The sequence below is a fragment of the Mustela nigripes genome, chromosome 17, assembly GCF_022355385.1.
Source record: "Mustela nigripes isolate SB6536 chromosome 17, MUSNIG.SB6536, whole genome shotgun sequence".
Taxonomy (NCBI): Eukaryota; Metazoa; Chordata; class Mammalia; order Carnivora; family Mustelidae; genus Mustela; species Mustela nigripes.
In genome coordinates this window covers 838,717-851,255 of record NC_081573.1, presented here as the reverse complement: position 1 = coordinate 851,255, position 12,539 = coordinate 838,717, and the positions used below count along the sequence as shown (strand labels likewise).

General features: G+C 54.5%; 1 protein-coding gene across 1 annotated transcript in view; it reads left to right on the top strand.

Moving 5' to 3' along the window:
• PRKCG (protein kinase C gamma) overlaps nucleotides 1–11,535 on the top strand; it is a 17,403-nt gene extending 5,868 nt beyond the window's left edge. The window contains exons 7-19 of the mRNA XM_059381654.1: nucleotides 1,057–1,213; nucleotides 1,915–2,049; nucleotides 2,361–2,448; nucleotides 2,713–2,742; nucleotides 4,310–4,462; nucleotides 4,803–4,991; nucleotides 5,736–5,827; nucleotides 5,931–5,993; nucleotides 6,246–6,384; nucleotides 7,358–7,438; nucleotides 8,770–8,877; nucleotides 10,143–10,283; nucleotides 10,534–11,535. Of these exons, the coding sequence (XP_059237637.1) occupies nucleotides 1,057–1,213; nucleotides 1,915–2,049; nucleotides 2,361–2,448; nucleotides 2,713–2,742; nucleotides 4,310–4,462; nucleotides 4,803–4,991; nucleotides 5,736–5,827; nucleotides 5,931–5,993; nucleotides 6,246–6,384; nucleotides 7,358–7,438; nucleotides 8,770–8,877; nucleotides 10,143–10,283; nucleotides 10,534–10,722 (1,565 nt within the window). The 3' untranslated portion in view covers nucleotides 10,723–11,535. The remainder of the gene's footprint in view (nucleotides 1–1,056; nucleotides 1,214–1,914; nucleotides 2,050–2,360; nucleotides 2,449–2,712; nucleotides 2,743–4,309; nucleotides 4,463–4,802; nucleotides 4,992–5,735; nucleotides 5,828–5,930; nucleotides 5,994–6,245; nucleotides 6,385–7,357; nucleotides 7,439–8,769; nucleotides 8,878–10,142; nucleotides 10,284–10,533) is intronic.
• The last annotated feature ends 1,004 nt before the right edge of the window (nucleotides 11,536–12,539 follow it).

Genomic DNA, 12,539 nt, shown 5'->3' with positions numbered 1-12,539 from the left:
GGGGGGGGGGGGAACCCTCCAGGGAGGGCCACGCCCCCTGCGGGTCACGCCCACACTCCTGACCCCACCTGCAAAGGTTGAGCACCGCCCGGCCTCTCCAGTCCCTTCCAAATGCTTCTTCCAAGTTGACTCTTGAAACTTTCAGCGCGTTTTTGTTTGTTTGTTTAAGATTTTATCTATTAGGGCGCCTGGGTGGCTCAGTCAGTTGGGCGTCTGCCTTCCGTTCAGGTCATGATCTCAGGGTCCTGAGATGGAGGCCTACATCCAGCTCTCTGCTCTGCAGGGAGTCTGCTTCTCCCTCTCCTTCTCTCTCAAACAAATAAATAAAATATTTTAGGGGCGCCTGGTGGCTCAGTGGGTTAAGCCGCTGCCTTCGGCTCAGGTCATGATCTCGGGGTCCTGGGATCAAGTCCCACATCAGGCTCTCTGCTCAGCGGGGAGCCTGCTTCCCTCTCTCTCTCTGCCTGCCTCTCCGACTACTTGTGATTTCTCTCTGTCAAATAAATAAATAAAATCTTAAAAAAATAATAAATAAAATATTTTTAAAAATTATTTATTTGAGAGAGAATGAGAAAGAGAGCACACAAGCAGGGAGAAGGACAGAGAGAGAGAAGCAGACTCCCTGCTAAGCAGGGAGCCCGATGTGGGGGCTTGAACTCCAGGCATGACCTGAAGGCAGATGGCCAACCGACAGAGCCACCCAGGCACCCCCTTCCAGCGCCTCTTAATGACCACTCTAAATCAAGGTCCTTGAGAGGGAGGGAGGAGAGAGAACCTGATTCGGAGGGAGATTTGGGATTACTATTGGTGATATGCCCAGGCCAGGGTCCTCATTCCTGGACCTCAGGGAGGAGTGGGCTCTGAGTCTGATTTCTGGGTCCCTGGCTGAGGAGAGGGCTTTAGGCCCTGTGTTCTGGATACTGGAGAGATAAGGCCAAAGTCACCTGGGTCGTGAGAAAGGCAGAGAGCTTGGATTTTTGATTGCCAACTGGGGAGACTTCGGGGCCTCTTCCCAGATCTGTAACTTTGTCTACCCTCCTTCACTTCTCCTCTCAGTTGGCGAGGCCCGTAACCTCATCCCAATGGATCCCAATGGTCTGTCAGATCCCTATGTGAAGCTGAAGCTTATCCCAGACCCTCGGAACTTGACAAAACAGAAGACCCGGACGGTGAAAGCCACACTAAACCCTGTGTGGAACGAGACCTTTGTGTTGTGAGCCTCGGGTGCAAGGGATGCTGTTATGGCTGGTAGAGAAGGATCTGAGGGTCTTGGTGGCCCACAAGACCTCAAAGAGCAGACGGTGGGAGGTGTTAGGATAGAGGGAACCCAAGAAAAGGGCAGAGAAAAGTGGTGGGAGAGGGAATGGAGTGACTGACAGAGAGGGATGGAGTTACAGAAGCCAAGAGAGAGAGAGAGATCTGTGCATTTAATATCCATCAAAGCCCACAACTTTAGAGTGAGACAGATATGGAGGGTTCCAAAGAAGAGACACAAACCCAGAGAGACACACAGACAGAATGCAGGGGGGTGAGGTGTAAGCAGAGGGGTGGTGGGTGGGTGGAAGGAAGAGAAAGAGAAGCCAATTAACAGAAAGACAGAAGGACAGAGACCCAGAGGAAGGAGCAGCCACAGAGACTCAAGAGAGAGATCTGGAGAGAAAGGACAGGACGCAGGGATGGGAAGGAGCCAAGAATGTGGGAGGAAGGGAGAGAGACTGAGTGCTGTCTAGATGTACTCAGGGTCCCGCTATTGGGGAAGACCCCCTTTGGGAGGGTCCAAGATGACAGGACAGTTTAGGGAGCAGGAGTAGACCCCAGCTCACCCCAGAAGGACTTGCATCCTCCTCCAGGACCAAGGATAGGGAAGCCAGGGAGCAGGGAGCTGGACCTCACTCTGCCCCACCCTTCCTGCAGCAACCTGAAGCCAGGGGACGTGGAGCGCCGGCTCAGCGTGGAGGTGTGGGACTGGGACCGGACTTCCCGCAACGACTTCATGGGTGCCATGTCCTTCGGGGTCTCAGAGCTGCTCAAGGCCCCGGTGGACGGCTGGTGAGGGCGGGGCAGGGTCACAGCTGTGCCTTGGCCTCTGCGTCTAGGTCTCTGTGTGATCTCTCTCCTCCCAACAGCTGCCTCCTTCCTCCCTGCCCTTCTCTTTCCCTCCTCCCCTGTCTCCACCCCCCCCAAACCCCGTCCTCTCCCCACATCCAATCTCTCTCTCCTTAGCTCACTCTTTCCCTCTCCATCTCTGTGTCTTTCTTTCTGTGTCTCTTTTCCCCCTCGGGCGCATCCCCCCCAACCCTGAACCCCGCCCCCACCCCCACCCCACCTCCGGCCCGCTCTGGTCTCCGTCTGTGTGTCAGGTACAAGTTACTGAACCAGGAGGAGGGCGAATATTACAATGTGCCGGTGGCTGACGCTGACAACTGCAGCCTCCTCCAGAAGTTTGAGGTACTCAGGCCCCACTTCCCCCAGGGGGATCCAGCCCCGCACACACAGTTCAGAGTGGCTGGGTGCCCAGGGGTCCTGGGACTACAATTCCCAGAAGGCCCGGGGGACCCTTCTGCTTTTCTAGGGGACTCTTGCCCCAGGGTATGATGGGAATTAGAGTTCCTATCCATTCCCATGGCTTGGGGCTTTGGAGTCCCCACCCTCTGTTTTAGCGCAACCTCCTACCTCTCTGGGGCCTCTGACTCTGGCTTTCTTCTCCCCCAGGCCTGTAACTACCCCCTGGAACTGTATGAGGTGAGTAGAGCTCAGGCCTGGAATGGAGACAGTTTGATTCCTGTGGTCTGCTTATTTCTTCCCACATCTCCCTCCCCTGGTATCTGGCTGGGCACAGACTTGGGGGCTGGTGTCGGGCTTGCTGAGTTAAACCTAGCACCCCAAAGGGGAACCTGACCCTTAAGCAAGTCCCAAGTCCCACAGTGACAGATACTTAAATTCCAGGATGATGTAATGTTTCAGAGGTGCCCCAGGCCATGGAGAAGCATTGAGGAGGCTATACCTGACCGATCCTTGAGTTTTTCTGTTTATCACTGCGGCCTTCTCTCTTCCATTCTTTTTCTCACTCACTCACACCTATTTCCTGAGGTGTCACAGAAGCTAAAACCTGTTCTGGGGGTAGAATCAGTCCATTCCCTGGGGAGTGTCAACTTCAAAGTAGGAGAAAGTTACATAGAGAGACATCCACCAGGAAGGAATGGGTTTGATAATGGAGGTAGTAGCCTCAGGCCCTGGGGAGTACTGGAAGCACAGCCTAAGAGAGCCAGAGACATCTTCCTAGGGGGGGTGGTGAATCCAGCAGGAAGTGTAGGATTTTCCAGGCACAGGAGGGGGAGACTAGATTTCCAGGCTGAAGGATGGAAAACCTTCCAGGCAGAGGAAAGAGCAGGCGCAAAGGCCCTGTGGTAGAAGCAGGCTGGGAGTAGTACAACAAGGAGGACAGCGGGGCTGAAGAGGGACAGGGTGTGGAAAAGTAGGAAATTAAATCAGAGAGGGAAGGGGAGTGACTTGTCATTCGCTGGAAGGATTGTAGCTTTTAAACTAGGTGAGATGGGGTGGGAGGGTGGGAGCATCAAAGGTGGCAGGAGGTGGTTTCCATTTGAACAGGACAAGGCTCTGTGTGGAGAATAGAAAGGGGTGGAAGGGGAAGCAGGGAGGAGGCTCTGTGGAGACTCAGGTGGGAAGAGCTGGAAGCAGTGGTGGAAAAGGTGTTTAGACTCTGGGTGTGCTCTCAAGGTTGCACAATAGGAAATGCACACGCACATCCTGGAAGCCTTTCATCCATTCAGCGCCCTCTGTGCTGGGCAATGCTGAAGACACAAGAAGGAGGGAGACAGTCTCTGGCTTTCATGGATTTTGAATTCTGGCTCTGCTTTTTAATCTATGTGATGTTGGGCAAGTTATTTGATATCTCTGTGCCAGTTTCCTCTTCTCAAAGTGGGGGTGGGGTCGGGGCACCTGGTGGGCTCTGTCAGTGGAGTGTGAGACTCTTGATCTTGAGATTGTGAGTTTGAGCCCCACAATAGGTTTAGAGAGTACTTAAAAAATAAAAAATAAAATGGGGGGTGCTAGCAGCTTATCTAATGGCATATAGTAATGTGTCTAAGTGTTATTTTAATGATCAGACCTCCAGGCTGTGGAAAATCGGTGCAAGGTCTTATGCCAAGAGGTGGGGGGTGGGGCAGAGACAACTTTCTTTTTCTGTCTCTCCCCATCCCTTCCATTCTTGGATGCTGTCTCTCTCAGGGGCATCTTTTTTTCCCCATCTGGAGTCTGACTACTTCCGGATCTCTCCCCTTTCTCACAGCGCGTGCGGATGGGTCCCTCTTCCTCTCCCATCCCTTCCCCATCCCCCAGTCCCACCGACTCCAAGCGCTGTTTCTTTGGAACAAGCCCCGGACGTCTCCACATATCCGACTTCAGCTTCCTCATGGTTCTAGGAAAAGGCAGTTTTGGGAAGGTTGGACTCCTGGGGTTCTGGGGGAAAGGGGAGGATGTCTGGGGGGACATCAGATTCCTGGTCTTTGGGGAGGGACACTAGGCAACTGAGTCGCCAAAGAGGGCTTGATGGGACCCCTGAGTGTCCCTGAGAGGTTGGGCATAAAGACTGGGATGCTTTCAGGAAGGAGTGCTCAGCAAAACCAGGGTACCCGGTCCCCTGAGAGAGAGAGAGAGAGAGAGAGAGAGAGAGGAAGGACCGGGGATTCCCTTTCTCTGTGTCCCTGAAGGGGAGGGGCAGGAATCTGCATCTCTGGGTTCCTTTCCAAGATGGACTGGGCCTTTTGGACCTCTGTCTCTAGGTGATGCTGGCTGAGCGTAGGGGCTCTGATGAGCTCTATGCCATCAAGATCCTGAAGAAAGACGTGATTGTCCAGGACGACGACGTGGACTGCACCCTTGTGGAGAAGCGAGTGCTGGCCCTGGGAGGCCGAGGCCCGGGGGGGCGGCCCCACTTTCTCACCCAGCTGCACTCCACCTTCCAGACCCCGGTAAGAAAGGAGGGGTGCAGAGGCTAGCTAGGATCAGACTTCCGCTCCGGGATTCTGAGACTACCCCGAAGCCAAGAACCTTCCACACTCTGACTGGGCGTGGCCAGAGGGCTGGGGGTCTGGTGGGCCTGGCCTGCACCCAGGGGGTCTTGGGTGGGTGTGGTCTGAGCCAAGGAGTTTGGAGTAGAGGGAGTGCCGGAGGAGAATGGCTTCCGAGCGGCTGCCAGCAGCTAGCTGCTCGGAACGAGGTCGTCCCTCTCGGATTCTGAGGGAAGGTCTCGTCAGACATGGGGCGCGCCCTCCAGTTCGTGGTGTATGGCAGGGAGTGAGAATCACCCGAGTTGGAGAGGCCGTGACTCCTTAAGAAAGCTCTGGATAGATGTAGCCAGCTTCTTGGATCTCGAGAAACGTTATCGTGCATTGCAAGCGGGGCCGAAACACCGTCCCTAACAGATGGCCGGGGTCACGTTTGCACGAGGAGGTGCACGGAGAGGCGGTGGCGCCCCTGGGATTTCCGGGGAATGGCAGGCCTCGGTCTCCATTCTCAGAGGGCGGGGCCAGTTCGGAGAGGCAGGTGGAGGGGCAGGTGGAGATTCTGAGGGGCAGGCTTGAGTCCTCGGACCGCCCAGCCGCTCTGGGTTTCTGATGCAAGTTTGTCTGGAGTGGGCGGAAATGGACCTGTCCTACCCTCTGCTCCGCGTGTCCCCTCCTCTGAGCCACAACTCCGCCCCCCGCCCGCCCCAGGATCGCCTGTATTTCGTGATGGAGTATGTCACCGGGGGCGACTTGATGTACCACATTCAGCAGCTGGGCAAGTTTAAGGAGCCCCATGCCGCGTGAGTCTGAAGCTAGTGATCTGAGTCTTGGCCAAGAGACGAGGAGGGGTGGGGGGAAGAGGGCCCCAGCCTTTGACCTCTGGCTCCCTGGCCCCTTCTCCAGGTTCTACGCAGCGGAAATCGCCATCGGCCTCTTCTTCCTTCACAATCAGGGCATCATCTACCGGTGAGCGGTCTGGCCTTTCACTGGAGGCCAGCAGGTCTCTAAGAGGGTAAGGGATCCAACGGGCGGCTCCAGGGGCACCTGGCTGCCCAGTGGGTAGAGCGAGCAATGGGTGATCTCGCGGTCGGTCGTGAGTTCAAGTCCCGCCTTGGGCGAAGAACTTACTTTAAAAGAAAACACACAAACGCTTGCCCCCCCAGCTGCTGGGACTCCACCCTTCCCTCAACTCCTCTCCGTCCTGCCTCCCACCCCCAGGGACCTGAAACTAGACAACGTCATGCTGGATGCCGAAGGACACATCAAAATCACTGACTTTGGCATGTGTAAGGAGAATGTCTTCCCGGGGACCACGACCCGCACCTTCTGCGGGACCCCAGACTACATAGCCCCTGAGGTAATCTCCCTCTGCTGCTCTTGTTGCCCTCCAAGTTTGCCAGCTGGGGGTGGCTGGTTGTTTAACATTCAGAATGTGGGGGTCCTGACCCTGGGGTCTTTACCTGAGTCTTGGGTAGGTCTAGCAGCAGGCAACGCAGAGGGGCCTGTGTGCCCCGCATTCCCAGTAGTTAGAGCTGGGTCTCTGAGCTGGCAATGTGGGTGGCCAGGCAGGTGAGTGTGCTAACAGAGGGGGACCCACTTGGCTCCTAAGAATTCTCAGAGAGCAGGACTATTCTAGACTATTCTAGAGGGTGGAGACAACTTCCAGTGTACTCTGAGTGGGGGGGGGGCATCCCCCCAGAGTCCTGAGCTGTCCTCTGAATATTTCACATCGGGGGAGTATACTCTGACTTTGTTTAAGGGACTGAAGCTAGTGATCTGACCATGTATAAGGAGACAAAGGGTCCTGACTTTTCTCAGTTGAGGGAGGAAGTGGTGTTGGTGGTGCCATTCTTAATCTCTTAGGGTGATTCAGCGCTAATGCCCAGGTAATCAGTGTTGATGGTTTCAGAACCTGTGGAGATTTTGAAAAACACACACATATTTCTGACTGACCTATTGAGGCTGGAAGTCTTAGGGCTAGGAACAGCCTCCTAGATGAATTGTAAGTGCATCAGATTTAAAACTCTCTCGTCTCTGAAATTTAGCCCTCATTTACCCTCTCCTTAAGGAGAAGGTCTGGTTACCTAAATATTCTAGCTGGTTGGAACTTTTGACTTGGTCCTTAGATGGTCTTTATTTTGGGGACCAAAGGAATGTTCTACGTACGTAAATTTTGTATCTGAATTTTGCAAAAAGATGGAGCTCTGGCCTAAGTGTTCTGAGCGGGAAGAGTTTGTGTTGAAAACGCTTAACGTGGGTAGAGTTCCCAGGGGGCGAGGCCAGAAGGGGTCTTAGGCCAGGATTCCTTGCCTCCCACCCTTCCTCACCAGATCATTGCCTACCAGCCCTATGGGAAGTCTGTGGATTGGTGGTCCTTTGGGGTTCTGCTGTATGAGATGCTGGCAGGACAGGTAAGCGAAGCCAGGGGGAGGCTGGCTTGGCTAAAGGCAGCACCACGTGGGATGCCCCCTGTCACAGGGCCTTTATCTCAAAGGAGCAGGTTAGGAAGGGATGTCTGTGGACTGAGGAGGGGTGCTGCGCAGGGGGAAAGTCCTGCCTGGATAGTGCTGTCCTTGGTCCTGAAGCATTATTTTCTCACAGACCAGAGGTTCTTAAAACTGTCTTGGCGCCAAGGACTCCTTCTCAGAACAAAGTGTTTAAATACATGAAATAAAATAATAGGATTACAAGGGAAACCAATCGCATTGAAATGGCTATAAAACAAAAATTTTAATTTAACAGTTCAGCCAGCTAGATAAATTTAATTTAAAAGTATACTGTTAAGTAAATATTAAGCACTGGGATGTGGACACGTATGTGATTTCCTGTTAATGAACTAAATAGTATTATCTCACAGTGACGGGAAATAACCGTGAAGGTCTACCAGTAATCTTGAAGCTGAGATGACTAACATTTTGAGAAATCTGCAAATCTAATGTGCTAAGAAAATATCTGTGATTTCTGTTGGTGATGAAGTCACAAGTACTGCCACTGTGGTTTTTGCCTACATTTATACAGGAATGCTAAATTTCAGTTAGAGATTTTTAAAAAATAAGGATGTACTTTTTTCCCTGTTCAAGCTCATGGACCCCCTCAGTTGTATAAACAGACTTCCTAGACCCCACATGAAGAATCCTTGCCTTGGGAGGCATCTGGGTGGCTCATTTGGTTAAGCATCTGACTTGATTTCAGCTCAGATCATGATCTCAGGGTCCTGAGATCAAGTCCTGTGTTGGGCTCCATGCTGGGCATGGAGCCTGCTTGGGTTTCTCTCTCTCTCTCCCTGCTCCTTACTCCTCCCCTCCCCTGCTCCTGCAGGCTCTTAAAAACAAAAAAAGAAAGAAAAAGAAGGAAAGAAGGAAAGAAAAGAATCCTTCCCTTGGTTTTGCTTTTCCTAATCCCAGAAGACTGGAAGCAACTCATTCAAACCAGATAATGCTTTTACAGTTTTTTTACCTGCATTTTTGGTCTCTCTTCTATTTAAGTGACATATTGTCTAATTAATGCCCTGCTGATTTGCATAGCAGAGAGAGACAGAACAGCAAGGAGGTGCAGAGAGCTGGTACATCTGAGATAGGAAGGCAGAGAGTCTGAGACAAAAGAGAGAAATCTTTGGTCGCTTGGTCCAGTTTTTCCCTAGAATGTTGGAGGGGGGTGTTCAGTTCATGCTGGGTGATGAGGGTATGGAAGTTGGGGGAGACCAGTTTGTCAAGTCTCTGACTCTATGCCTCTATTTTCTCAGCCCCCTTTTGATGGGGAGGATGAGGAAGAGCTGTTTCAGGCCATCATGGAACAAACTGTCACTTATCCCAAGTCACTTTCCCGAGAAGCCGTGGCGATCTGCAAGGGGGTGAGAGCCCCCTGACCCCCAGAGTCTCCAGACAACCCCTGTGCCCCACCACCACCATCCTGGGCTTCCCATACAGTGGCTCTGTGCTCATTAGAAAAAGGCTCCCACCCCTGAAGTTACTGCCCTTCCATCTGCTGGAAAAGTTTGTATCATACAGAGATGTCGTTAGAACACTGATGGACTGCCCTGCTGTCACCTCCAGTCCAAGGATGGCCTCTAGCCTCCTCCCCTCTGCAGCACCCACTCCCCAGCTCACTGTGGGCAGTGTTGGAAGGCCAGGGCCTTCTTCTCCAGAACCGGGTGGGTCAGGTGAACCTAACTCTTGCCACTTCTCTTCCTGTGGGATCTTGGGCCAGCCACCCAAACTCCGGGAGTCTGACTCCTCTCCTGGGGTTATGGAGTTAGTGCAGGAGAAAGAGCCTAGCCTGTGGCAGCTTTTCAACAAGCATTAGCACCCTTCTGCTTCCGGCTCCTGTCTCCATTCTTTCTGACTGTCACTCTCTGGCTTCTGTCTCCTACCTCTGCCTCCATCTACATTTGATGGGGCTTTCTGTGTCTCCACCTTTTCTCTGTGTCCCTGGGGATCTCCATCAACCTCTCACATCTTTGTGCCTCTCTCTGGGTGTCTATTTCCCTCTTGCCCCCAACTCCTATACACACATGCTCTGAATTTCTGTCTTCTTTCTGGAACTCTCCTCCTCTCTTTCTGAGTCTCCGCCTTCATATTGTGTCTTTTCCTCTCTCTCTGGGGGTTTGTCTGCTGAATCTCCATCTTCTCTTTCTGCGTCTTATCTCCCACCTTCTCTGGGTCTCTGCCGGTCCCCTGGGTCTTTATCTCCCCCTCTTGGGCTCTCTATTCCCCCTTTACTCTGGGTCTCCAACCGCTCTCTCTCTCCCTCTCCCTCCCTTCATCTCTCCCTTTTCCTCTCCTTCTCTCTTTCTCTCCAACTTCTCTTTCTGGGATTCTTTGCTGTGCCCTTCCTCTTTCTGGGTTTCTTGCCCCTCGTACCTTGATGCCATGATTTTCCTCTTTGTCTGTCTGTCCCCGGGTCTCTGGGTTTGGAGTTCATCCATCTCATTCTCATTTATTCTCCCCAATTCCTCTCCCCCCCCCCACCTCCCCCACTCTGTTCCCCCTTGCTCTCCTCTCTCTGGGTCTCTATGCTGTGTCTCTGTTCTTCTGTTTTTATCTTTCTCTCTTGCTCGTTCTCTGTGCCTCCCTGTCTGGGACTCTGTCTGTCTGTCTGTCTCTGTGTTTCCCACAGTTCCTAACTAAGCACCCAGCGAAACGCCTGGGCTCAGGGCCGGACGGGGAGCCCGCCATCCGTGCCCATGGTTTTTTCCGCTGGATGGACTGGGAGCGCCTGGAACGGCTGGAGATCGCTCCTCCCTTCAGACCCCGTCCGGTCAGCCACCTTGCGGGAATATTCTTCGTCCTTCGGGTTGGAGGGGGGTGGGGTGGTACCCAAGAGCTCCAGTTCCTATATGTGGAGGTGGGGTGGGGGTCCCTCTGTGGAGACGCCCTCACGGGACATGCAGAGGCAGTGAAGGATGTGCAGAGGTTCCAAGGGAGGCAGGAGATGGACGGAGGGGACCCGGAGGGACACCCAAGGAGCAGAGAGAATTTCATCTTTCCCTCCCTGTGCTCCCCCCCAGTGTGGACGCAGCGGCGAGAACTTCGACAAATTCTTCACGCGGGCGGCACCCGCACTGACCCCGCCGGACCGCCTAGTTTTGGCCAGCATCGACCAGGCCGACTTCCAAGGCTTCACCTACGTGAACCCGGATTTTGTGCACCCCGACGCCCGCAGCCCCGTCAGCCCACCGCCTGTGCCAGTCATGTAATATCTCCTGCCGCCACTAGGTGTCCCCACCGCTCCCTCCCCAGGCTGGCCTTAGCCCCCTGTTCACCCCCTTCCCACTTTAGATCTGCTCCCCAGCATTCTCGCCTCTGCCCTGCAGGGGCCAGGCGCCCCTCCCCAGCGCTCCTGTCATTCTAACCTCCGTACAGCCTCTAGAGCCGCACCGCGGTCTAGATTCTGCTGTGCTGAGCCCTGGATTCTCCCGCACCTCAGTGTTCGGGACTCTGCTCCACCAGGTTCCAGAATGGCCACCACTCTCCCAGTTCCACGGGGTTCTAGACTCCATTTCGGTAGAATCTGTACCTCTCGTTTTTCTTTTTCTTTCCTCTTCTTTTCCTTCTTCCTTTCTTTTTCTTTCTTATTTATTTATTTATTTATTTTCCTTTCTGGGAAATAGTCTCAAGGGGTGGGCTGTTCCAGACTTGGATTCCAGAATAACTCCCCACCTCCAAACTCCCTCAGCTCATTCTGGAGTAAGTGGGAGGCTGTGCCCCCATATTCCAGTACTCCTCTTCTACACTCTAGGGATTCCTGGGATGTGTTAAAGATTCTTACCCCAGCTGTTCTCAATCAGCTTTTGTTCTAGACGCCCCCATCCTAAACCCATCACTGCTCGCCTGCCAGGTGCATGGCTCCAGTCCTGCTCGGAACCCCTCCTCCCTCCTGCTCTCCCTCCGCCCCACCCCGTGCCTGCCACTCTCTGGGACTCTCTCCTCCTCCCCGCGCCCACTCTTCTCTTTGGCTTTCCCACCCGGCCACAGCTGCCGGAGAATAAATTTGGGTTGCTGATGCTGAAGTGTTTGGATGTTTTCTTCTAAGCGCGCAGAATGAAGGGGGTGTGGAGGTGGGCCGGTGACTGTACACGGAAACACACACACAGAGGCTGGGGGGCTGGGCAGCAGAGAGCGAGGGAAAGCACAGAGACCCAGAAAGTGGGGAGAAGGTAGCCACAGCGCCAGAGAGAAAGAGCAGAGGCCAGGCGTGGGGGGAGGCGTGAGTGCCGCCGTGAGGACCCAAGTGGGCACGTGCACAAGGAGGTAGAGATGGACACACAGAACACGGGGAGTGTCAGGGAGAGACCCCCGGCCCAGAGACACAGGCATGCACCTACTCACCCAGAGCCATACACAAGCTCCCAGACCCACACTGAGACCCAGTGACTGGGGCAGGGGTGGGCGCAGTCCTGAGAGGGGAGATGAAAGTCTGGCCTCCTATTGAGAGACCTGGAGACTCCACGAAAGAGAAACCAGACGAGCAGAGCCCGCGAACTTAAGAGTCAGCCCGCGAGCCAGAAGACGGGCCTCTTTGCCTTGACCCAGTTGCAGGGGTGGGGGTGGGGGGTGTGCGCGCACAAAACAGTCCCAACAGACTACAGTTCCCAGCAGACACCGCAGCGGACCCTTCCTCCCCAAGTGCGGCCCCTCACCGCTAGGGCTGATGGAAAATGTAGTCCCGGACCCGGGCAGGCCAGTTGAATGGTGTGTCTGTGTCTGTATGTTTGGAGGGGACTGAGCCCCAAAGCTTCGCAGGCTCCCTCGGGGAGCCCCGGCATCTCTTCGTCTCTGCAGGCTCTTGGGTTTCCGGGACTCAGCCCAGCTGGGTGCTGGGGCTCCCCTTGGATCCCCCAGCACCGTAGCAGTAACCCCCGTGCTCTGCCCGCCGCCCCCAGCCCCCGCTCCGACCCTCGGCGGGCGGCCTGCCCCTTTAAGAGTGGCCCCGCTGACATCACGGCGGGGGGGGGGGGGGGCTGGCCCGGCTCCCGGCTCCGCGGCGGCTGCAGGACCCGGCTCCGCTCTGCGC